Source organism: Salmo trutta, chromosome 31 (assembly GCF_901001165.1).
Source record: "Salmo trutta chromosome 31, fSalTru1.1, whole genome shotgun sequence".
NCBI lineage: Eukaryota > Metazoa > Chordata > Actinopteri > Salmoniformes > Salmonidae > Salmo > Salmo trutta.
In genome coordinates this window covers 752,458-779,148 of record NC_042987.1, presented here as the reverse complement: position 1 = coordinate 779,148, position 26,691 = coordinate 752,458, and the positions used below count along the sequence as shown (strand labels likewise).

At 43.3% G+C, this 26,691-nt stretch overlaps 1 protein-coding gene across 1 annotated transcript in view; it reads right to left on the bottom strand.

Annotated features, from left to right (window-relative positions):
- Positions 1–9,416: 9,416 nt before the first annotated feature.
- LOC115169288 (insulin receptor) overlaps positions 9,417–26,691 on the bottom strand; it is a 117,935-nt gene continuing 100,660 nt past the window's right edge. Inside the window, exons 13-23 of the mRNA XM_029724757.1 lie at positions 25,302–25,594; positions 24,726–24,865; positions 23,884–24,043; positions 23,579–23,681; positions 22,813–22,880; positions 22,151–22,380; positions 21,161–21,271; positions 20,774–20,936; positions 19,416–19,545; positions 11,340–11,474; positions 9,417–11,141 (exon numbers count right to left, since the gene is read on the bottom strand). Coding sequence (XP_029580617.1) covers positions 10,748–11,141; positions 11,340–11,474; positions 19,416–19,545; positions 20,774–20,936; positions 21,161–21,271; positions 22,151–22,380; positions 22,813–22,880; positions 23,579–23,681; positions 23,884–24,043; positions 24,726–24,865; positions 25,302–25,594 — 1,927 coding nt within the window. The 3' untranslated portion in view covers positions 9,417–10,747. The remainder of the gene's footprint in view (positions 11,142–11,339; positions 11,475–19,415; positions 19,546–20,773; positions 20,937–21,160; positions 21,272–22,150; positions 22,381–22,812; positions 22,881–23,578; positions 23,682–23,883; positions 24,044–24,725; positions 24,866–25,301; positions 25,595–26,691) is intronic.

The following is a 26,691-nucleotide window of genomic DNA, read 5'->3' as shown; positions in this document are numbered from 1 at the left end:
AGAAAGGATCAGTCAATAATTTTAATGGTAGGTTTATTTGAACAGTGAGAGACAGAATAACAACAAAAATATCCAGAAAAAACGCATGTCAAAAATGTTATAAATTGATTTCCATTTTAATGAGGAAAATAAGTATTTGACCCCCTCTCAATCAGAAAGATTTCTGGCTCCCAGGTGTCTTTTATACAGGTAACGAGCTGAAATTAGGAGCACACTCTTAAAGGGAGTGCTCCTAACCGCAGCTTGTTACCTGTAAAAAAGACACCTGTCCACAGAAGCAATCAATCAATCAGATTCCAAACTCTCCACCATGGCCAAGACCAAAGAGCTCTCCAAGGATGTCAGGGACAAGATTGTAGACCTACACAAGGCTGGAATGGGCTACAAGACCATCGCCAAGCAGCTTGGTGAGAAGGTGACAACATTTGGTGTGATTTTTCGCAAATGCAAGAAACACAAAATAACTGTCAATATCCCTCGGCCTGGGGCGCCATGCAAGATCTCACGTCGTGGAGTTGCAATGATCATGAGAACGGTGAGGAATCAGCCCAGAACTACACGGGAGAATCTTGTCAATGATCTCAAGGCAGCTGGGACCAAAGTCACCAAGAAAACAATTGGTAACACACTACACCGTGAAGGACTGAAATCCTGCAGCGCCCGCAAGGTCCCCCTGCTCAAGAATACATATACAGGCCCGTCTGAAGTTTGCCAATGAACATCTGAATGACTCAGAGGACAACTGGTGAAAGTGTTGTGGTCAGATGAGACCAAAATGGAGCTCTTTGACATCAACTCAACTCGCCGTGTTTGGAGGAGGAGGAGGAATGCTGCCTATGACCCCAAGAACACCATCTCCACCGTCAAACATGGAGGTGGAAACATTATGCTTTAGGGGTGTTTTTCTGCTAAGGGGACAGGACAACTTCACCGCTTCAAAGGGACGATGGACGGGGCCATGTACCGTCAAATCTTGGGAGAGAACCTCCTTCCCTCAGCCAAGGCATTGAAAATGGGTCGTGGATGGGTATTCCAGCATGACAATGACACAAAACACACGGCCAAGGCAACAAAGGAGTGGCTCAAGAAGAAGCACATTAAGGTCCTGGAGTGGCCTAGCCAGTCTCCAGACCTTAATCCCATAGAAAATCTGTGGAGGGAGCTGAAGGTTCGAGTTGCCTAACGTCAGCCTCGAAACCTTAATGACTTGGAGAAGATCTGCAAAGAGGAGTGGGACAAAATCCCTCCTGAGATGTGTGCAAACCTGGTGGCCAACTACAAGAAACATCTGACCTCGGATTGCCAACAAGGGTTTTGCCACCACGTACTAAGTCATGTTTTGCAGAGGGGTCAAATACTTATTTCCCTCATTAAAATGCAAATCATTTTATAACATTTTTGACATGCGTTTTTTCTGGATTTTTGTTGTTGTTATTCTGTTTCTCACTGTTCAAATAAACCTACTATTACAATTATAGACTGATCATTTCTTTGTAAGTGGGCAAACGTACAAAATCAGCAGGGGATCAAATACTCCCCCCCCCCCACTGTACAGTGCATTCATAAAGTATTCAGAGCCCTTGACTTTTTCCACTTTTTGTTACAGGCTCTGGCTGGGCCACTCAAGGGCATTCGGAGACTTGTCCCGAAGCCACTCCCGCGTTGTCCTGTTGGAAGGTGAACCTTTGCCCCAGTATGAAGTTCTGAGCGCTCTGGAGCAGGTTTTCATCAAGGATCTCTCTGTACTTTGCTTCGTTCATCTTTCCCTCGATCCTGACTAGTCTCCCAGTCCCTGACGCTGTAAAACATCTCCCAGCATGATGCTGCCACCACCATGATTCACCGTAGGGATCAAATCAAATTGCATTAGTCACATACACATATTTAGCAGATGTTATTGCGGGTGTTGCAAAATGCTTGTGTTCCTAGCTCCAACAGTGCAGTAGCATCTAACAATTCACAACAATACAACAATCTAAAAGAAATAGAATGGAATTAAGAAATATATAAATATTAGGACGAGCAAGGTCGGAGTGGCATTGTCTAAAATACAGTAGAATAGAATACAGTATATACATATGACATGAGTAAAGCGGTATGTCAACATTATTAAAGTGACTAGTGTTCCATTATTAAAGTGGCCAGTGATTCCATGTCTATGTATATAGGGCAGCAGCCTCTAAGGTGCAGGGTTGAGTAACCGGGTGGTAGCCAGCTAGTGATGGTATTGGCCAGGTGATGAGTGGTTTCCTTTATGACGCTTGGCATTCAGGCCGAAGAGTTAAATCTTGGTTACATCAGACAGAGAATCTTGTTTCTCATGGTCTTAGAGTCCTTTAGGTGCCTTTTGGCAAACTTCAATTGGGCTGTCATGTGCCTTTTATTGAGGAGTGGCTTCCGTCTGGCCACTCTACCATAAAGGCCTGATTGGTGGAGTGCTGCAGAGATGGTTGTCCTTCTGGAAGGTTCTCCCATCTCCACAGAGGAACTCTGGAGCTCTGTCAGAGTGACCATCGGGTTCTTGGTCACCAATTGCTCAGTTTGGCATTCCCTCAACCAGCTTAATGGAATGCATTTCAATTAAAAGGTACTCTTTGTTGAAAGTTAATTTGTGGAATTTATTTCCTTCTTAATGCGTTTGAGCCAATCAGTTGTGTTGTGACAAGGTAGGGGTGGTATTCAGATGTCCCTATTTAAAAGACCAAGTCAATATTATGGCAAGAACAGCTCAAATAAGTAAAGAGAAACGACAGTCCATCATTAGTTTAAGACATGGTGGTCAGTCAATCCGGAAAATTTCAAGAACTTTGAATGTTTTTTTCAAGTGCAGTTGCAAAAACCATCAAGCGCTATGATGAAACTGGCTCTCATGAGGACCGCCACAGGAAAGGAAGACCCAGAGTTACCTCTGCTGCAGAGGATAAGTTCATTAGAGTTACCAGCCTCAGAAATTTCAGCCCAAATAAATGCTCCAAAGTTCAAGTAAAAGACACATCTCAACTGTTCAGAAGACAGTGTGAATCAGGCCTTCATGGTCGATTTGCAGAAAAGAAACCACTACTAAAGGACACCAATAAGAAGAAGAAGACTTGCATGGGCCAAAAAACACAAGCAATGGATATTAGACCGGTGGAAATCTGTCCTTTGGTCTGATGAGTCCAAATTTGGATTTTTGGTTCCAACCGCTGTGTCTTTGTGAGACGCAGAGTAGGTGAACGGATGATTTCTACATGTGTAGTTCCCACCGTGAAGCATGGAGGAGGAGATGTGATTGTGTCGGGGTGCATTGCTGGTGACACTGTCTGTGATTTATTTATTATTCAAGGCACACTTAACCAGCATGGCTACCACAGCATTCTGCAGCCATACGCCATCCCATCTGGTTTGCGCTTCGTGGGACTATCATTTGTTTTTCCAACAGGACAATGACCCAACACACCTCCAAGCTGTGTAAGGGCTATTTGACCAAGAAGGAGAGTGATGGAGTGCTACATCAGATGACCTGGCCTCCACAATCACCCGACCTCAACCGATTTGAGATGGTTTGGGATGAGTTGGACCGCAGAGTGAAGGAAAAGCAGCCAACAAGTGCTCAGTATATGTGGGAACTCCTTCAAGACAGTTGGAAAAGTATTCCAGATGAAGCTGGTTGAGAGAATGCGAAGTGTGCAAAGCTGTCATCAAGGCAAAGGATGGCTAATTTGAAGAATCTGAAATATAAAATAGATTTTGATTTGTTTAACACTTTTATGGTTACTACATGATTCCATATGCGTTTTGTCATAGTTTTGATGTCTTCACAATTATTCTACAGCGTAGAAAATAGTACAAATAAAGAAACTGGAATGAGTAGGTATGTCCAAACTTTTGACTACTACTGTATGTGGCAGGGTCTACAGACAATCACGGATTACCGACGTCCTGCTCCTGAACAAGCTAAACACCCTTTCCGCCCGCTTTGAGGATAACACAGTGCCACCGATGCTGCCCGCCCCCAAGGACTGTGGGCTCTTGTTCCCCGTGGCCGACGTGAGTAAGACATTTAAGTGTGTTAACCCTTGCAAGGCTGCCGACCCAGCCGGCATCCCTGGCCGCATCCTCAGAGCATGCGCAGACCAGCAGGCTGGAGTGTTTACGGACATATCAAATCAAATTGTATTTGTCACATGTGCCGCAATTTTAAGAAAATACCAACAAAATAAAAGTAAGAGATAAGAATAACAAATACTTAAAGAGCAGCAGTAAATAACAATAGCGAGGCTATATACAGGGGGTGGCGGTACAGAGTCAATGTGCGGGGGCACCCGTGTCGAGGCAATACGTAGTATTCAATCTCTCCCTATCCTAGTCTGCTGTCCCCACTTGCTTCAAGATGTCCACCATTGTTCCTGTACCCAAGAAAGCAAAGGTAACTGAACTAAAGGACTATCGCCCCATAGCATTCACTTGTCATCATGAAGTGCTTTCAGAGGCTAGTTAAGGATCATATAACCTCTACCTTACCTGACACCCTAGACCCACTTCAATTTGTATACCGCCCCAATAGATCCACAGACGATGCATTCGCCATCACACTGCCCTATCCCATCTGGACAAGAGGAATACCTATGTAAGAATGCTGTTCATTGACTGTAGCTCAGCCTTCAACACCATAGTACCCTTCAAGCTCATCATTAAGCTTGGGGCCCAGGATCTGAACCCCGCCCTGTGCAACTGGGCCCTGGCCTTCCTGACGGGCTGCCCCCAGGTGGTGAAGGTAGGAAACAACACCTCCACTTCGCTGATCCTCAACACAGGTGTCCTACAAGGGTGCGTGCTCAGCCCCCTCCTGTACTCCCTGTTCACCCATGACTACGTGGCCACGCACGCCTTCAACTCAATCATCAAGTTTGCAGACGACTCAACAGTAGTAGGCCTGATTACCAACAATGACGAGACAGCCTAAAGCAGTCCTTCTCAAATAGTGGGGCGCGCCCCCCTGGGGGGGCTCGGAGCGATGCCAGGGGGGGCGCGTGTGACCCCGGGGAACATGCTTTTTTTTGCCGCAGGGAGTAGGGTTTTTTGCACCGAACAAGAGCACACAGCACAGAGCAGGAGATATGAAGTGCAGATAACAAACCCTTAAGAGACACCATGGAAACATATTTAACAGGGATGAAAAGAAAGGCGGAGAGAGACGGAGATAATGAGACAAACGTAAGTCTCCCGAAAGCAAAGACGAGGAAATATGACGAAGCGTATGTAGCGCTTGGCTTCACTGTGACTACGGTGGGAGACAAGGAAAGACCGGTATGTTTACTGTGTCTAAAAATGTTGGCAGCGGACAGCATGAAGCCAAATAAATTAAGGCGTCACTTAAAGACATTACACCCCAATCACGCTGATAAGCCGCTTGAGTTTTTTCAGCGAAAACGTGCCGAATATTGCCAACAATCGTCCCGCTTTGTGAATGCTTCTTCAGTAAACCAGCGAGCACTGTTAGCATCATATAAGGTGGCGTACCAAATTGCTCAGTGCAAAAAACCCCACTCCATAGCAGAGGAGCTGATACTGCCTGCAGCATTAGACATGGTCTCTGTCATGCTGGATGACGCAAGTGCTGCAAAAATAAAAACTATCCCTCTGTCCAATGACACTGTCGCCAGACGTATAAATGACATTGCTAACGATCTTAAAGAACAGCCGGTAGATCAACTCAAAGACAAACGTTTTGCCTTACAGTTCGATGAAGCAACTGACAGCAACAAAGACTGTTTGTTTATCGCTTATGTACGTTTTGACATGACAAACTCCCTGTGTGAGGATCTACTTTTTTGTAAATATGTCAGAGACAGAGCCACAGCTGAAGAGCTATTCAAAATGCTGGACTGCTTCCTGACTGAGAATGGGCTAAAGTGGGAGAACTGCATTGGTGTTTGCAGTGATGGTGCACAGACCATGGCAGGGATGAGAAAAGGACTTCGGGCACTCATCAAGAAGGCCTCACCTAATGCTGAGTGGACACACTGTGTTATACACAGAGAAGCACTGGCATCAAGGCACCTTTCCTCTGAATTAAGTGAGGTTATGACTGACATAGTAGGTGTAGTCAATTTTATAAAGACCAGACCACTAAAAACAAGAGTCTTCTCTGCTATCTGTGAGGAGATGGGAGCTGAACATCAAGCTGTGCTGTTTCACAGTGAAGCAAGGTGGCTGTCACGAGGAAAAGTCTTGTCCCAAGTTTTTGAGCTCAGAGAGCAGATAAGAATGTTTTTGGAGCAGGAGCACAAGTATGACCTCGCAGAAAAATTTTGTGATGAGAACTTCCTGGCAAAACTGGCCTACCTGAGTGACATATTTGGAAAGCTAAATGAACTAAATCTACAGCTTCAAGGGAAAGATAAACACCTCCCTCAGGTCACAGACAAGATCAGGTCTTTCACTCGAAAGCTTGCAATGTGGGGCAGGCGACTTGAAGGAAATACTGATTCATTCGAGAACCTGCATAAAGTTGTTGACACTACTGACTATGATGCCACCTCAGTGATTCCATATATTAAGGAGCATATTTCATCACTGATGGGATTCTTTAAAAAGTACTTCCCTGAAAACAGTTCCCAATATGACTGGGTGAGAGATCCTTTCAATGCACCAGCTCCAACTGGTTTCAGCTCTGCAGAGGAGGACCAGTTCATTGATATGACGTCTGACTCCACATTGAGACTGAGGTTCACATCACAGACACTGAGTGAATTCTGTCTGAGTGTAGAGAGGCAGTATCCACTCTTAGGGCAGAGGGCATTCTTCTTCCTTTTGCAACATCTTATCTTTGTGAGACTGACTTCTCTGCTGTTGCTACACTGAAGACCAAGTACAGGTCCCAGCTAAACATTGAGCAGGAGCTGAGAGTTTCCCCCGCTTCGAAAAGCTATGCTCTGCAAAACGTGCTCATTGTAGCCATTAATCCTGACTTCCTCATTTTGATAAAAAAAAAATCAGCACAAATTGTTTTATTCATTTTTGTTTTATTCATTTTTGTTTTATAGGTCAAAGTGTTTCATATATTGTGCTCCTGAGTTACTGTTGCTGATCAATTTTAATGTATTATTATTTATTGATTATATTGAATTTTTCAGTATCAAATGGTCAAAAAATGTTTACAGTTTAAATAAGGGTTGAATTTTTTTTTACATTTCAGGCAAATTGATGCACTTTAAGTCTTTTTGTTACAGACTAAAAAACAATGTTAATAAAGTTATTCTTTGTTCTAAGTTGATCTATATTTCTTTCTTTTTTCTTTTTTTTTATGTTAATAAGGATACAATGTTATGCAGAGGTGTACTTATAACAATTTTATAGACAAATGATACTATTTACAGTCGCGGCGGAGAGTTGGGGGGGCGCGAAATGTTTACTTCCTCCTGGGGGGGGGGGGGGGGCGTAACAGAAAATAATTGAGAAGCACTGGTCTAAATGGAGGAGGTGAGGGCCCTGGCAGCATGGTGCCAGGATAATAACCTCTCCTTCAACTTCAACAAAACGAAGGAGCTGATCGTGGACTTCAGGAAACAGCACCCCCCCTATCCACATTGACGGGACCGCAGTGGAGAAGGTAAAAGCTTAAAAAATTGTCTACCCACAGAGACAAGTCTGGCGAAGAAGGCGTAACAGCGCCTCTTCAACCTAAGGAGGCTGAAGAAATTTGGCTTGGCCCTAAGAACCTCACAAACTTTTTCAGATGCACAATTGAAAGCATCCTGTATCACCGCCTGGCACGGCAACTGCACCGCCCGCAACCACAGGGCTCTCCAGAGGGTGATGCGTACTACCAAATGCATCACCAGGGGCACACTGCCTGCCCTCCAAGACACCTACAGCACCCAATGTCACAGGACGTCCAAAAAGGTCATCAACCAGCTGAGCCATAGCCTGTACACCCCGCTACCATCCAGAAGGCGAGGTCAGTACAGGTACATCAAAGCTGGGACCGAGAGACTGAAAAACAGCTTCTATCTCAAGGCCATCAGACTGTTAAATAGCCATTACTAGCCAGCTACCACCCAGTTACTCAACCCTGCACCTTAGAGGCTGCTGCGCTATATACATAGACATAGGGTGAATGCACCAATTTGTAAGTCGCTCTGGATAAGAGCGTCTGCTAAATGACTTAAATGTAAAACATAGAATCACTGGTGACTTTAATAATGTTTACATGCTTCTTTATTCATTTCATATGTATAGACTGTATTCTAATCTACTGTATTTTAGACAATGCCACTCCGACATTCCTCATCCTAATATTTATAAATTTCTTAATTCCATTCTTTTACCTTTAGATTTGTTTTTATTGTAGTGAATTGTTAGATACTACTACACTGTTGGAGCTAGTATTTCGCTACAACTGCAATAACCTCTACTAAAAATGTGTATGTGACCAATACCATTGGATTTGATTTATTCAGAACAAAAATATAAATGCAACATGCAACAATTTCAAAGATTTTTGCTGAGTTACAATTCATCTAAGCAAATCAGTCAATTTTAATAAATAAATGAGGCCCTAATCTATGGATTTCACCTGAATGGGAATACAGATATGCATCGGTTGGTCACAGATACCTTAAAAAAAAGGTAGTGGCTTGGATCAGAAAACCAGTCAGTATCTGGTGTGACCACCATTTGCCTCATGCAGCGCGACACATCTCCTTCGCATAGAGTTCTTCAATGGCTGTGCGAAGTTGCTGGATATCGGCGGGAACTGGAAAACGCTGTGTACGCGTCGATCAAGAGCATCCCAAACATGCTCAATGGTGACATATCTGGTGAGTATGCAGACCATGGAAGAACTGGGACACTTTCAGCTTCCAGGAATTGTGTACAGATCCTTGCGACATGGAGCAATGCATTATCATGCTGAAACATGAGGTGATGGCGGTGGATGAATTGCACGACAAGGGGCCTCAGGATCTCACCGCATCTTTGTGCATTAAAATTGCCATTGATAAAATGCATTTGTGTTTGTTGTCCGTAGCTTATGCCTGCCATACACGTGGTCTGCGGTTGTGAGGCCGGTTGGACGTACTGCCATATTTTCAAAAATAACGTTGGTGGTGGCTTATGGAAGAGAAATTAACATTAAATTATCTGGCTGTTGGACATTCCTGCATTCAGCATGCCAATTGTACACTTGCTCAAAACATGAGACATGTGGCATTGTGTTGCGTGACAAAACATTTTGTGTTGTGCACATGTTAGAGTGGCCTTTTATTGTCCCCAGTACAAGGTGCACCTGTGTAATGATCATACTGTTTAATCAGCTTCTTGATAATCCATCCACCTTACAGGTGTGACATATCTTGGAAAAGGAGATACGCTCACTAACAAGGATGTAAACAAATTTGTGCACAAAAGTTAAGAGAAATAAGATTTTTGTACGTATGGAACATTTCTGGGATCTTTTATTTCAGCAAAGACCGACCTATTAGATGAATTGTACACATGACACAGTAAACAACAACAAAGTAAACGGTAACAGAAGCATGTGGACAGAGATAGAGCGTGGTCATGTTGCACCGTGCTGCTTTATTTATGAAGAGCAGACAGTTTGATTTGATCTGATATCAACGGGCCAAGCCAAGAGAAAATACCAAATGCTGCTGGTTTGTCACAAGTCCAAATGACTATTAGTATGAATTCTGGATTAGAAAAAAATAAACATAAGAGACAAACATGTAAAACCTTTTTTTCTACAGACTGGAAATACCTCATGAAAGACAATGTATGTCAACCACTATGTACGAAAAAAAATATCAATAATATATTTATATTTTCTATACCCACTAAAATATATAAAAAGAAGCAGCTATGTCTTCTGAGGAACTCGTTTCTTTCGTCAAAATGTTTTTCTGAAACAGTTTTTTAAATATCCTTCAGCTGTAAATGTGAAAACTCAGAGAAAATGAAACGTAAATAAATTAAAACTATATAACCCCAAAAATCTGTTAATTATTTCTGTGTGATGCTGGAATACTGCAGAGTGTGAGGATAAAATCGACAACAAGCTTCTCCAGTGGATCAATAAAGTTTGTTTGAAGATTTAAAAATGGATTTGAAACATTCATCCATCCAAAAGTTAGTTCTCAAGTGTGTCGTTCGTTGACGACTTGAGAGTACAAAGATACAGAGACACAGCTCCATGACATAAGACGCAGGCTACAACCAGAGATAGAAGAGAAGGGCACTTTTACATTGAGCGACCCAGGTGGACCTCCATGGCCCAGGGAGACCCAGGGACCCAGTGAGGGCTGACCTGCCAAGGGAGAGTGCCTCGGCCTGGGCAAGGGACAGTCTGGAGAGTCCTCGGGTTAGCAGCCTTCTGGTTGTCCCAAAGTTAGATTCACAGTTGATTCCCCCAAACCGCCACCCATTTGTGGAAGATTGGAAATATATTTTTTAAGGATCAAAGACTAGAAAGAAGCACGGGGGGGTTCTTTCTTAAATACAAAAAGTGTCTGTGTGGTTGTGTGTTTCCTGTGTGAACATTAACATACATACCATAGTCTATTGGATGTGGCATCTTGACAAGAGAGCATTAACGTCCTGAGATATGTACACTTCGAGAGGGCCTCTGAGTGATAAGTGTTTATCTATATAAAATGAAAAAACAAAACAAAAATATATTCATATATTTATATCTATGCATCTGTGTGAGGGAAAAGGTTGGGCCTAAGGGGAGATAGGGATATGATATCTATATAGTGTTCTGTTAGGAGGGACTAGACCGAGGCAGAGCTAGTATCCGTCCGTTCGTCTTTCCCCCGTTCATGTGTGTGTACGGGACGTGTTCCTCGTAGCTGTTTTGTCTCAACCCCAGCGACGAACCCGCTTCGTCCCTCTCCGAGCTGTGGTCTCCCCTCTGAGAGTACGAGGAACTGTGGTCCCCTCTCTGGGAGTAGGAGGACGGGTCCAGGGGAATGCTTTCCATGTTGTCCATGTCTAGGTCAAAGTCCTCCTGCTCCTGAGGCTTGTTTTCCTGACTGTAGTAGAAGGAGACCTCCTGGAAGGACCGGTGAAGGTCCTCGTGGAGCATTTCGATGATCTCCTGGAAGCTGGGACGCAGCTTGGGGTTATACTGCCAGCACATCGACATCAGGTCGTGTCTGAATAGCAGGAGAGAGGAGCTGCTGTTACATCATATAGTTAAGAGCTGATGTTCGTTGTCGTTAAAACATGATTTCATCAATATCACACACAAAAGTGTAATCCACGTTCCATACAGTTCCCTTCAATAATGATTCATCTTGTTATGACCAGTCACAGCTGGACATAGATATGTACATTATGGAGGTGAGACTTACAGCCGGTCAGCACAGTTGTCTGGTCGGTCCAGAAATCCTCCGTCCATGACGAACTTCAGGACCTGCTCGTTGGACAGGCCCTGGTACGGCTGCTCCGCTAGGGTACTGACCTCCCACAGCACCACACCAAATGACCTGGGAGAGAGACACACAAAAACATAGGAGAGAGAAAAAAAAATCAGTGGCAAGGAAAAACTCCATAGGTGGATAGGTAGGGAGAAAATCTTGAGAGGATCCAGATTCTGTCCATCTGGACCAGGGATGGGCAACTCCAGTCCTCGGGGGCCTGATTGGTTTCACACTTTTGCCCCAGCTAACACACCTGACTCCAATAATCATGATATTCAGTTTAGAATGAAATTAGTTTAATCAGCTGTGTTTACTAGGGACACGATGGTGGTAGGCCTGATCACCGATGACAATGAGACAGCCTATAGGGAGGAGGTCAGTGACCTGGCAGTGTGGTGCCAGGACAACAACCTCTCACTCAACGTCAGCAAGTAGTGTTAAGCAATTTATTGCTCTTTGAGGTCAGTTCGGTTTTGGTTTGATTATTACAAAAAGAATCACGGTTTTCCATTTAGGTTTCGATACATGTGGGTTGAATGTTGTCACACAGAATAAAACAATTAATAAAAGTCCCACAGTCGTGACTATTACTGCTTATCACTTATTAACATTACTTTAACAAAATATTTGTTTTATTTGATTACTATTATTTCATTCCAAGTCAACTCATACAGTATAGAGGTGCTGCCTATGCTGTCTGACAAAATCACTATTTTAGTAGTTCTTCAAAGTAAATAAGGCATTATTTTATGAGTGCTGAATACCAACTTTCAATCACTTACAGTGCCTTGCAAAAGTATTCATCCCCCTTGGCGTTTTTCCTATTTTGTTGCATTACAAACTGCAATTTAAATTGATTGTGAAATGGACATACACAAAATAGTCCAAATTGGTGAAGTGAAAAAAATAACTAGTTAAATAAAAATAAAAGGGAAAAGTGGTGCGTGCATATGTATTCACCCCCTTTGCTATGAAGCCCCTGAATAAGATCTGGTGCAACCAATTACCTTCACACAATTAGTTAAATAAAGTCCACCTGTGTGCAATCTAAGTGTCACATGACCTGTCACATGATCTCAGTACATATACAGTTGAAGTCGGAAGTTTACATACACCATAGCCAAATACATTTAAACTCAGATTTTCACAATTTCTGACATGTAATCCTAGTAAACATTCCCTGTCTTAGGTCAGTTAGGATCACCACTTTATTTTAAGAATGTGAAATGCAAGAATAATAGAGTGATTTATTTCAGCTTTTATCACATTCCCAGTGGGTCAGAAGGTTACATACACTCAATTAGTATTTGGTAGCATTAGCTTTAAATAGTTTAACTTGGGTCAAACGTTTGGGGTAGCCTTCCACAAGCTTCCCACAATAAGTTAGGTGAATTTTGGCACATTCCTCCTGACAGAGCTGGTGTAACTGAGTCAGGTTTGTAGGCCTCCTTGCTCGCACACGCTTTTTCAGTTCTGCCCACAAATTTTCTATAGGATTGAGGTCAGGTCCTTGTAATGGCCACTCCAATACCTTGACTTTGTTGTCCTTAAGCCATAACTTTGGAAGTATGCTTGGGGTCATTGTTCATTTGAAAGACCCATTTGCAACCAAGCTTTAACTTCCTGACTGATGTCTTGAGATGTTGTCAATATGTCAATATATCCACAATCTTCCTCCCTCATGATGCCATCTATTTTGTGAAGTGCACCAGTCCCTCCAGCAGCAAAGCACCCCCACAACATGATGCTGCCACCCCCGTGCTTCACGGTTGGAATGGTGTTCTTTGGCTTGCAAGCCTCCCCCTTTTTCCTCCAAACATAACGATGGAATTATGGCCAAACAGTTCTATTTTTGTTTCATCAGACCAGAGGACATTTCTCCAAAAAGTATGATCTTTGTCCCCATGTGCAGCTGCAAACCGTAGTCTGGCTTTTTTATGGCGGTTTTGGAGCAGTGGCTTCTTCCTTGCTGAGCGGCCTTTCAGGTTATGTTGGACTCGTTTTACTGTGGATATACTTTTGTACCTGTTTCCTCCAGCATCTTCACAAGGTCCTGTTCTGGGATTGATTTGCACTTTTCGCACCAAAATACGTTCATCTCTAGTGGTATGACGTCTGCGTGGTCCCATGGTGTTTATACTTGCATATTATTGTTTGTAGAGATGAACATGTTACCTTCAGGAGTTTAGAAATTGCTTGTGGAGGCCTACAATTTTTTTCTGAGGTCTTGGCTGATTTCCTTTGATTTTCTCACGATGTCAAGCAAATAGGCACTGAGTTTGAAGGTAGGCCTTGAAATACATCCACAGGTACACCTCCAACTGACTCAAATGATGTCAATTAGCCTATCAGAATCTTCTAAAGCCATGACATCATTTTTTGGAATTTTCCAAGCTATTTAAAGGCACAGTCAACTTAGTGTATGTAAACTTCTGACCCACTGGAATTGTAATACAGTGAATTATATGTGAACTAATCTGTCTGTAAACAATTGTTGTAAAAATGACTTGTGTCATGCACAAAGTAGATGTCCTAACCGACTTGCCAAAACTATAGTTTGTTAACAAGAAATTTGTGGAGTGGTTGAAAAACAAGTTTTAATGACTCCAACCTAAGTGCATGTAAACTTCCGACTTCAACTGTACACCTGTTCTGAAAGGCCCCAGAGTCTGCAACACCTCTAAGCAAGGGGCACTACCAAGCAAGTGGCACCATGAAGATCAAGGAGCTCTTCAAACAGGTCAGGGACAAAGTTGTGGAGAAGTAGAGATCAGGGTTGGGTTATAAAAAAATATCAGAAACTTTGAATATCCCATAAAGCACCATTAAATCCATTATTAAAAATTGGAAAGAATATGGCACAACAACAAACCTGCCAAGAGAGGGCCGCCCACCAAAACTCACAGACCAGGCAAGGAGGGCATTAATTGGAGAGGCAACAAAGAGACCAAAGATAACCCTGAAGGAGCTGCAAAGCTCCACAGCGGAGATTGGAGTATCTGTCCATAGGACCACTTTAAGCCATACACTCCACAGAGCTGGGATTTACGGAAGAGTGGCCAGAAAAAAGCCATTGCTTAAAAAAATAAATAAGCAAACACTTTTTGTGTTCGCCAAAAGGCATGTGGGAGACTCCCCAAACATATGGAAGAAGGTACTCTGGTCAGATGAGACTAAAATTGAGCTTTTTGGCCACCAAGGAAAACGCTATGTCTGACGCAAACCCAACACCTCTCATCACCCCGAGAATACCATCCCCACAGTAAAGCATGGTGGTGGCAGCATCATGCTGTGGGGATGATTTTCATCGGCAGGGACTGGGAAACTGGTCAGAATTGAAGGAATGATGGATGGCGCTAAATACAGGGAAATTCTTGGGGGAAACCTGTTTCAGTCTTCCAGAGATTTGAGACTGGGACAGAGGTTCACCTTCCAGCAGGACAATGACCCTAAGCATACTGCTAAAGCAACACTCAATGGGTTTAATGTCTTGGAATGGCCTAGTCAAAGCCCAGACCTCAATCCAAATGAGAATCTGTGGTATGACTTAAAGATTGCTCTACACCAGCAGAACCCATCCAAATTGAGGGAGCTGGAGCAGTTTTGCCTTGAAGAATGGGCAAAATCCCAGTGGCTAGATGTGCCAAGCTAATAGAGACATACCCCAAGAGACTTGCAGCTGTAATTGCTTCAAAAGGTGTCTCTACAAAGTATTGACTTTGGGGGGGTGAATAATTATGCATGCTCAAGTTCTGTTTTTTTTTTTTCTTATTTCTTGTTTGTTTCAAAATATTTTGCATCTTCAAAGTGGTAGGCATGTTGTGTAAATCAAAAGATACAAACCCCCCAAAAATCCATTTTAATTCCAGGTTGTAAGGCAACAAAATAGGAAAAATGCCAAGGGGGGTGAATACTTTCGCAAGCCTCTGTAGATCAGGGTCTCCCCCACCCCCCCCGGGTACACATTTTTGTTTCCGCCCTAGTACAACACAGCTGATTCAAACAACCAAGTCATCATCAAGCTTTGGTTCAGCTGTGTAGTGCTAGGGCAAAAAACAAAAATGTGCACCCATGGGGTGCCCCAGGACCGAGTTTGGGAAACCCTGTCTGTATCTTTAGGCTTGCGAAGCAGCTGCTTTTATATCCCTCTTGAACGCATGTTGTCTCTTCTCTCAGTCTCCGTGTCTTGCTCCACACAGACCGGACAAAGTTTAAGTGGGCGTGCAATGGATTATGGTCATTGTAGTTAATTACCATGTTTTCTGCGCTAAACTATGTAGAATATTGGCCTGTCACAAACTACAACTTCCTACCACATTGCACAGTTCAGGCTTGATCTGATTTATCTGTACAGAAACTGCACATCGAGCTCAGAGAAAAAAAATGAACAAAATGGAATTCAAATAATTGAACAGACGTCGGTCAATTAGTTGTTTAAAAACGGAAAAATAACCGAACTTTCAGTTAATCGCTCAGCACTATCAGCAAGACAAAGGAGCTGATTGTGGACAACAGGAAACGGAGGGCCGAGCACGCCCCATCCACGTCGACAGGGCTGTACTGGAGCGGGTCGAGAGTGTCAAGTTCATTGGTGTCCACCTCATTAAGGAATTAACATGGTCCACACACCAACACAGTTGTGAAGAAGGTGTGACAACGCCTCTTCTCCCTCAGGAGTCTGAAAGGATTTGGCATGGGCCCTCAGATCCTCAAAAAGTTATAAAGCTGCACCATTGAAAGCATCTTGACTGGCTGCATCACCACTTGCTATAGCAACTACTTGGCAAGGCGCTACATGCCATCCGAGCTCTCTGCCATCCAGGACCTTTCTACCAGGCGGTATCAGGCGAAGGCCCTAAAAATGGTCAAAGACTCCAGCCACCCTAGTCATAGACTGTTCTCTCTGCTACTGCATGGCAAGCGGTACCGATGCACCAAGTCTGTAACCAACAGGACCAGTAGAGGCTGGTGGGATGAGCTATAGGAGGATGGGCGCATTGTAATGGCTGGAATGGAATGGAACAAAGTCAAACATGTGATTTCCATATGCTTAATGTGTTTGATACTGTTCAATTTATTCCATTCCAGGCATTACAATGAGCCCGTCCTCCTTTAGCTCCTCCAACCAGCCTCTACTGATCAGGACCCTGAACAGCTTTTACTCCCAAACCACAAAAGCCAATTTATGCTTGATCCAAAAATGGAGGCATGCAGAGGCAAAATGGAGATCTGTACCGCATCGCTGTGCGCCTCCCAAATGTTGTAATGATGCAGAGGGCTCCGTATAGCTCCGCAGTGACATGATTGGTTGACGGTAGGTGGGGCGGGAGGTCCTGTATAAACACAAACTTACTTCCTTGACAACTTCCCTCACAACAACTATGCTCAACGGATCTGCGCTGCTCCGTAAAGCGCAAGAAGTATGAATGCCCTGATGTCTGCAGAGGCCATGTCACCGCAAATGCTGCACGGCCAATGCAGATGCCGGATTGGCCATGCAGGGCCTTTATGACTGCTAAATAGTTAACCAAATAGCTACACGGACTCTCTCTTTTGACTCATCACATACGCTGCTGCTACCGTTTATTATCTATCCTGTTGCAGAGTCAATTTACCCCCAACTATATGTACATATTTACCTAAATTGCCTCGTACCCCTGCATATCAAATCGGTACCTCGTATACAGTTGTGGCCAAAAATATTTGCACAATTGCACTTTTTTAAATTAACCCACAATTTTCCCTAAAAATAAGCTTAAATTGAACAAAGTATTTGGTCTCCACAATTCTTTATTTCACTGTTAATATTACAGAACCTTTGTTTTTGATTCAGAACTTAATATATCCATTTAAATCAGAAATGGCATTGACAAAATTATTGACACCCTAGACTTAATATTTGGTAGCACAGCCTTTGGTCAAAATAACTGCAATCAAGCGCTTCCTATAACCATCAATGAGCTTCCTGCACCTCTGTACTGGCAGTTTGGCCCAAATATATTTGAGATTCTTATATATTTATATTTGAGATTCTTCAAAGTAGCCACCCTTTGCCATGATGACAGCTTTGCACACTCTTGGCATTCTCTCAACCAGCTTCACCTGGATTTTCCAACAGTCTTGAAGGAATTCCCACATATGTTGAGCACTTGTTGGCTGATTTTCCTTCACTCTGTGGTCCAACTCATCCCAAAGCATCTCAATTGGGTTGAGGTCGGGTGATTGTGGAGGCAAGGTCATCTGATGCAGCACTCCATCACTCTCCTTCTTGGTCAAATAGCCTTTACACAGCCTGGAGGTGTGTTGGGTCATTGTCATGTTGAAAATCAAATGATAGTGAGACTAAGCGCAAACCAGATGGGATGGCGTATCGCTGCAGAATGCTGTGGTAGCCATGCTGGTTAAGTGTGCCTTGAATTCTAAATAAATCACAGACAGTGTCAGCAACCCCACACCATCACAACCCCTCCTCCTCCATGCTTCACGATGAGAACCACACATGCGGAGATAATCCGTTCACCTACTCTGCGTCTCACAAAGACACAGCGGTTGACACCAAAAATCTTACATTTGGACTCATCAAACCAAAAGACAGATTTCCACCGGTCTAATGTCCATTGCTCGTGTTTCTTGGCCCAGGCAAGTCTCTTCTTCTTATTGGTGTCCTTTAGTTGTGGTTTCTTTGCAGCAATTTGACCATGCAGGCCTGATTCACGCAGTCTCCTCTGAACAGTTGATGTTGAGATGTGTCTGTTACTTGAACTCCGTGAAGCATTTATTTGGGCTGCAATTTCTGAGGCTGGTAACTCAAACTTATCCTCTGCTGCAGAGGTAACTCTGGGTCTTCCATTTCTGTGGCGGTCTTCATGAGAGCCAGTTTCATCAGAGCAGTTGATGGTTTTCGCAACTGCACTTGAAGAAACTTTCAAAATTCTTGAAATTTTCCGGATTGACTAATGATGGACTGTCATTTATCTTTGCTTATTTGAGCTGTTCTTGCCATAATATGGACTTGGTCTTTAACCAAATAGGACTATCTTCTGTATACCACCCCTTCTAGAAGGTGCCAATAATATTGTCTGGGTCACTACAGAACTGATTGGCTCAAACGCATTAAGGAAATAAATTCCACAAATGAACTTTTAACAAGGCACACCTGTTAATTGAAATGCATTCCAGGTGACTACCTCATGAAGCTGGTTGAGAGAATGCCAATAGTGTGCAAAACTGTCATCAAGGCAAAGGGCAAAGCTACTTTGAAGAATCTCAAATATAAAATATATTTCTATTTGTTTAACACTTTTTTGGTTACTATATATGTGTTATTTAATAGTTATGATGCATTCACTATTATTCTACAATGTAGAAAATAGTAAAAATAAATAAAAACCCTTGAATGAGTAGGTGTGTCCAAACTTTTGACTGGTACTGTATATAGATTTCCCTCTCTGCATTGTTGTGTCACACCCTGATCTTTTTCACCTGTCTTTTGCTTGTCTCCACCCCCCACCAGGTCTCCCATTTGTCCCCATTATCGCCTGGTTATTTATACCAGTGTTTTCTGTTTGTCTGTTACCAGTTTGTCTTGTCCCGTCAAGTCTTACCAGCGTGTTTTCCCATTTTCCAGTCTTGCTAGTTTCTGTTTTCTAGTCTCCCCGGTTCTGACCCTTCTGCCTGCCCTGAGCCTGCCTGCCGTTCTGTACCTCTGACTCTACCCTGGATTACTGACCTCTGACTGCCCTCGACCTGGCCTGTCCCCTTGTATTATAAATATTATGAGAATTGTACTATCTGCCTCCTGTGTCTGCATCTGGTCATATCCTGAGTCGTGATATGTTGGGAAAAACAGACCGGTTGTTTACAAAGCATGTGACAAATAACATTTGAATGGTGAAAAACAGTGACACCACTTCGGCCCGTGAGGACTGCAGCTGCCCATCCCTGCTTTCGACAGTCGGCAAGCATTCACACAGAGAAAGACAGACAAACACAGTCAAGTGTCCTCACCAGCAGTCTGAGTTTGCTGTGAACACTCCGTCCTTCAGAGACTCAGGAGCCATCCAGCGGACAGGAAGCAGACCCTTCCCTCCCTTCCTGTAGTAGTCTGTCTCATAGATGTCTCTGGTCATACCAAAGTCTGAATGAGAGGGGGACAATTATAACACAACCCACAGATCTGTTATGACCCTATCAAAAACATTCAAATTATATTCTTTGACTTGGTTTTAACTATATTAACATATTAAACGCTTAATAAGGGTGTATTTAACTGATTAATGTATAGTCCGTAGAAACAGTACAACTGAATTTGTTTGACTCCCCTCCTTTAAAAGTAAGGTGGTGAGTTGCCATACGTCCTATCTTGACAGTCAAGTACTGTCGGCCATTTGTGTGTGTATATATTGGAGCTGGGCGATATGGACAAAAAGTCATAACGCGAAAAATGTAACTATTTTGCTTGATAATGATAAATAGAACAATACATTTTGCTTTTAATGGACAGTTACTTTACATTAGCGGCAGGGCTCTATACATCTTTTTCCCAGTGCCAAGTAAGACAACAGATGGTAGCCTATGATTAAAGAAGCTATTTCATCTAACATATCCATGGAATGCACGATTTATATTTTTAGGTGCAACCGGTCAAAATAGGATCCAGAATTATCATATTTATTTTTGGGTGCTTCAGAGAGGAATTTGACGACATCTTTGTGGCCTAGGCTACATTATTCACCGCCTGAGAAAGTGGGAACTCAAAATACTTAGCTAGATTGCTAACACTAAATATTATTTTTTTGCTGGATAGCCATGTAGGCTAATTGATTAATCTGTTAGTTAAATGTAATGTCGTACAAAAACTTTCCAGCACTAGGCCTAGGCTACTTGATGTAGGCCTGGAGCGCTCCACTCGGCTCCACAACAAAACCCATACTAAATACCCTACTCCGGTTGTAAAGTGGTGCCATGAACTCAAAATATAGAAATGATATACTGCCAGAAAGCTGTGACTCTCCTCTCTGTAACTAGAACAGTAGTTTCTTTAAAAACTGTATTTTTCCCGCAATTACATTTTGAGCAACGATCATATTCTCAGAATGCATCTGTCTGTCCTTCGTGCGCAGTCGGGAGAGGGAGTGAGAGTGGCTCGCTCACACAGCAGCCAAAAGCGTAACAGGCAGATACTTTCATAACAGGAACAAACATAATGCATAGGCTATTACTGTTGACCAAATAATGGTTTTAGAACAATCTACAGGAACGTTGTGTAGTAAAATCACAGAAAATGACCGTCATAAGCAAAATAAGGTAATGTTGATAATTTTCGGTTTATCATCCCAGCTCTACTGTATATATGTGTACTCTACCTCCTATCTTAACAGTGAAATCCTGCGCCACCATGCAGTTCCTAGCAGCCAGGTCTCTGTGGACAAACTTCTTGGCATTGAGGTAGGCCATGCCATCTGCTATCTCTGCTGCCATCTGAATCATCTCCTTCAGAGTGGGGGGCGGGCGCCCTGTAGGGTTATTCTGTAAAAAATAAACAATAATACATTTATTAATACTAGGGCTATTTTACAAAACATGGGGGTCACGATAATTCTAGGTTGCATCCCAAATGGCACCCAATTCCGTATATAGTGCACTACTTTTGACCAGGGCCTATAGAGCTCAGGTCAAAAGTAGTGCGCTATATAGGGAATCGGGTGCAATTTAGTCTCACTCTGTCCAGTAGAGTGTGTGTGTGTATGTACCTCAGAGTCAGGGCGGAGGCAGCGCAGGTAGCTCTTCAAATCACCGTGTGTCATCAGCTCCATGACAACAAGAGTGGGCTGGCCCTTAGAGACCACACCCATCAGACGCACCTGAGGGAATATTTTGTTTACCTTACTTGCTTTGATTCTTGAACTGTGGCAGCTACCAACACCTACTTTTTGAAGACAATTCTACTATTCATGAACATGGTATGTGGTGGTCTCACCTTCCTCACCAATAGTTTGTGTCGGGAGGCTAGCGTCAGTCTGTTATGTCTGGAGTATTTATCCTGTCTTATCCAGTGTCCTGTGTGAATTTAAGTATGCTCCCTCTAATTCTCTCTCCCTTCCCTCCCAGAGGACCTGAACCCTGGGACCATGCCTCAGGACTACCTGGCCTGATGACTCCTTGCTGTCCCCAGTCCACCTGGTCGTGCTGCTGCTCCAGTTTCAACTGTTCTGTTTGCGGCTATGAACCCTGACCTGTTCACTGGACGTGCTACCTTGTCCCGGACCCGACTCTCTCTCTCTACCGCACCTGCTGTCTCTAACTCTGAATGCTCGGCTATGAAAAGCCAACTGACATTTACTCCTGAGATGCTGACCTGTTGCACCCTCGACAACCACTGTGATTATTATTATTTGACCCTGCTGGTCATCTATGAACGTTTGAACATCTTGGCCATGTACTGTTATAATCTCCACCCGGCACAGCCAGAAGAGGACTGGCCACTCCTCAGAGCTTGGTTCCTCTCTAGGTTTCTGCCTTTCTAGGGAGTTTTTCCTAGCCACCATGCTTCTACACCTGCATTGCTTAATGTTTGGGGTTTTAGGCTGAGTTTCTGTACAGTACTTTGTGACATCGGCTGATGTAAAAAGGGCTTTATAAATACATTTGATTGATTGATTGATCCTTATTACAAGCTGCTAAATGACAAAAATGTAAACGTAAGGTGGCATCCCCTTCTATAACCTCTGTAGGTCTCTCACCACATGGTGGCAGGTGAAGCCCTTCATGACGGAGGCTTCGTTGAGGAACTCGATTCTCTCTCTCAGACTGGCCGACTCGTTGACCGTCTTCACCGCCACGCTTGTCTCTGGCTCGCCCTTCACGATGTCCTTGGCGATGCCCTCGTAGACCATGCCGAACGAGCCCTGACCCAGTTCACGCAGGATGTTGATCTTATCTCTGCCCACCTCCCAGTCGTCGGGCTCGTACACTGCAGATCACAACACACACACACAGTCAATGGCTGGACACTACTAGACATTAACGATCAAGTCTTACATTTACATTTTAGTCATTTAGCAGACGCTCTTATCCAGAGCGACTTACAGTAGTGAATGCATACATTTCATACATTTTTTCCCCCCCAAACTGGTCCCCCGTGGGAATCGAACCCACAACTCTGGCGTTGCAAACACCATGCTCTACCAACTGAGCCACACTGGATCCAAGTCTTGTACATTCTACATCTCTGATTAGCATAGACATCCACCATAGTGCTAATGTTGTGACAGCTAGTATGTGTCAGTTGTCTATTTACATGGTATACTAGTTTGACATCAAAATCCAGTCAGCAATGCTTTTAAACAGGTGTATTCACAAAGGTCAGCTAAGAATAAAGAATATTATTATAATGTGTCCTTACTGTCAGCAGCACTAAGGTACTCTGGGTTGGAGGATGTGTAGAGGGGTCCAGAGGGGCCCTGTGTTTGCCTTGAGGGAACACAAGGAGGTAGGGCTTAATAATATATGATTATACACTGAGTGCACAAAACATGACAGACTGACCAGATGAAAGCTATGATCCATTATTGATGTCACTTGTTAAATCCACGTCCATCAGTGTAGATGAAGGGGAGGAGACAGGTTAAGGCTTTTTAAACCTCGAGACAATTGAGACATGGATTGTGTATGTGTGCCATTCAGAGGATTAATGGGTAAGACAAAAGATTTAAGTGTCTTTGAACGGGGTATGGTAGTAGGTGCCAGGGTGCACTGGTTTGAGTGTTTCAAGAACTGCAACACTGCTGGGTTTTTCACGCTCAACCGTTTCCAGTGTGTATCAAGGCTTGTAAGTAAGCATTTCACGGTAAAGTCTTCACTTGTTGTATTCGGCGCATGTGGCAAATAAAGTTTGATTTGAAGAATGGTTGGTCCCACACCCAAAGGACATCCAGCCAACTTGAATGAAATCAAATGGACATTTAGACCACTATTAGTTCAGTCATGTGTTAGTGCTGGGCTGTAACAAAAGCCTATACATACTACTGGTGTAATCCTACTAGTCAGGAGAGAAGCTGTGTAACACTACGTACCTTTTCTTGAACAACAGACTACACACCAGGCCGATTCTTTCATAGACAGTTGGGTTGGCTGTAGTAAGATAGACGTGTAGAAAGCATAATACTTACTTCTTCTTGAACACGACGAATCCTCCCGCTGTCATCAGTATCAGCAAAACAATAAAAATGACTGAACCAATGATAATCTTCAACATGTTGGATGGATCAACCCCTAAAAACACATCGCCATGGAGAAAGTCAGTTATGGTCACACAATTATTTTCTGAATTTTACTGTGCCTCAGTGCGCTCTAATGTTTAGGAGACTTAGGCCAGGTTTCTGGTAGTGCTAATGTAAAAGCTGTATATACAACTTATATTTGATTGATTCACTGATTGGTCAAGCGGTCTGTGGTGTGTGTGTACGTCTCTTACGCAGGTCTTCTACGTAGAAGTGTGTGGGGTCAGTCCAGGAGCCGTTTCCAGCCAGCGAGGTGGCTCGGATCCTCACGGTATAATTCCCAGGATGCACCACTCTCAGCTTGCAGCCCTCCGACTGCTGGTACATCTTCCTGGACACACAGTGGTGCAGCTCCTAGAACAAACACACACTTTATTGTAATTTATTTATCTGCGTTGTAAGAGGAGAGGAATTGGAGGGGACAGGAGAAGGGCTGAATAAGCCACTTAAGATATATATTTTTTGTTGTGGTTGAAGTATTGATTGAGAAGAGGAATTGATAAAACAGGACATGCGTAATAATAGACTTAAGATTGGAAACAACACACAGAGCAAATAGAATAGAATGTCTATGTGAATCAGATGTGTTTTGAAATCATTGCATATAAGCCAATAATAAAACTAATGACCTGATTTGAGAAAAACATGTTTGTGCAATAACTATTATTTGAGAACCACCGGAGTGATTATGTTGTTTTCAACATCGGCGATGACTATGGCCTTTGCAACGTTTCCATGGTAACTAAAACACAGCGCTGATGCAACATCGGGCTATTATTACTTTTCCATTAACGGTCCTATTCACTAAATGAGAGCAGAGAGACTGTGGTACTGTTCAATGTATCTGTATTATATTAAGTGAGACTATGGGGCACATCACATCCAGTGTTCAGTATTTGTCTGTTTGTGTGTGCGTGCATGCGTCTGCTTGTGTGTGTGTTTATGCTTGCGTACCTGTGTGTGATTACATGTGTGTGTGTATGTGTGTCTGCTTTATGTGCCTGTGTGTCTGTGTGACATGTATGAGAGCACTCACCTCTGTGTCTCCCAGTCTCTTATAGTTGACTTCATACAGGATGATCATGCCGTTGGGGGCATTAGGCTCAAGCCACTTAATATGAACTGTGTACTCAGTCACGTCGTAGCTGATGGGCCCCACTATGTCATCTGCTTTGTCTGTTGACAGGATACAAAAGGTGTTAAAATGGCCTCATTACTCTATCCTACTACTACAAACATCCTTGGTCTAGAAATACTGTGCAAAAGTAGACAAGAAATCATCATATTAAACTGGTTTATTACTTCTTACAGTGGTTTCTTAAAGGGATACTTTGGGATTTGGTAATGAGGGCCTTTTTCTACTTCCCCAGAGTAAGATTAAATTTTTATGCTAGCAGATACCATTGACTTCCAGTCATTGCCCTAACGCTAGTTAGAATTGGCTTGCGAAACTACGTCCAACTTTCTTCATACTGGACACAGAGACATCAAAATGGTGTCCATGAGTTCATCGAACTCTGGGAAAGTAGATAAAAGACCTCATTACCAAAGTATCGCTTTAAGTAGTGGGTGTGCGTGTATGTGTAGTGTACTAGTATGTAGATAGCCTCACCCTCAGGCATGGTGCGAGCTGAGACGAAGGCTGCCAAACTGCAGCGTGAGGGGTCTGTGTGGTGGTTGCAGGCCAGCACATCGATCTGGTACGAGGTAAAGTGTCGGAGGCCGGAGATGACCGTAGACTCCTTGGAAAACACTGTCAGCTGGATTTTAGTGCTCTCCACACCATTTCCATCGTCACTGTCTGGGCCGCGGGTGGCGAAACCTTCGGACAGGGTGGTGGGTGTCGTCGTGAATGACGGCTGCGTCTGATTGGCTACGCCCATGGCGGAGCGGCGCTGTCTTGGTCTTGGAGGGAATGAGGGATAATCAATTCATTAATCAAATCAATCATTTATTTTATTCTAACAACTATTTGCTAAATATATCACACCATTATGTTGAGTTTATTGCTACTGGGTAGATTCGTATTCATAAGGCACTAAACGAAATGATGATTCAATTAGCCTTGAAGAAAAAATAAACTGTTGTGTCCCAACAGTCTCTCCTTCCTCCTGAAGTGTGCACTCGTTCACTACTCCCCATACATTTCATAGCATGCCCCCCGGTGTTGTGGATCTTAATGTTTTTCCTCATAATCCTGGATTATCGGACCACCATTTTATTGCGTTTACAATTGCAACAAATAATCTGCTCAGACCCCAACCAAGGAAGATTAAAAGTCGTGCTATAAATTCTCAGACAACCCAAAGATTCCTTGATGCCCTTCCAGACTCCCTCTGCCTACCCAAGGACGTCAGAGGACAAGAATCAGTTAACCACCTAACCGAGGAACTCAATTTAACCTTGCGCAATACCCTAGATGCAGTTGCACCCCTAAAAATTAAAAACATCTGTCATAAGAAACTAGCTCCCTGGTATACAGAAAATACACGAGCTCTGAAGCAAGCTTCCAGAAAATTGGAACGGAAATGGCGCCACACTAAACTGGAAGTCTTCCGACTAGCTTGGAAAGACAGTACCGTGCAGTATCGAAGAGCCCTCACTGCTGCACGATCATCCTATTTTTCCAACTTAATTGAGGAAAATAAGAACAATCCGAAATTTCTTTTTGACACTGTCGCAAAGCTAACTAAAAAGCAGCATTCGCAAATGGAGGATGGCTTTCACTTCAGCAGTTATAAATTTATGAACTTCTTTGAGGAAAAGATCATGATCATTAGAAAGCAAATTACGGACTCCTCTTTAAATCTGGGTATTCCTCCAGGGCTCCATTGTCCTGAGTCTGCACAACTCTGCCAGGACCTAGGATCAAGGGAGATACTAAAGTGTTTTAGTACTATATCTCTTGACATAATGATGAAAATAATCATGGCCTCCAAACCCTCAAGCTGCATACTGGACCCTATTCCAACTAAACTACTGAAAGAGCTGCTTCCTGTGCT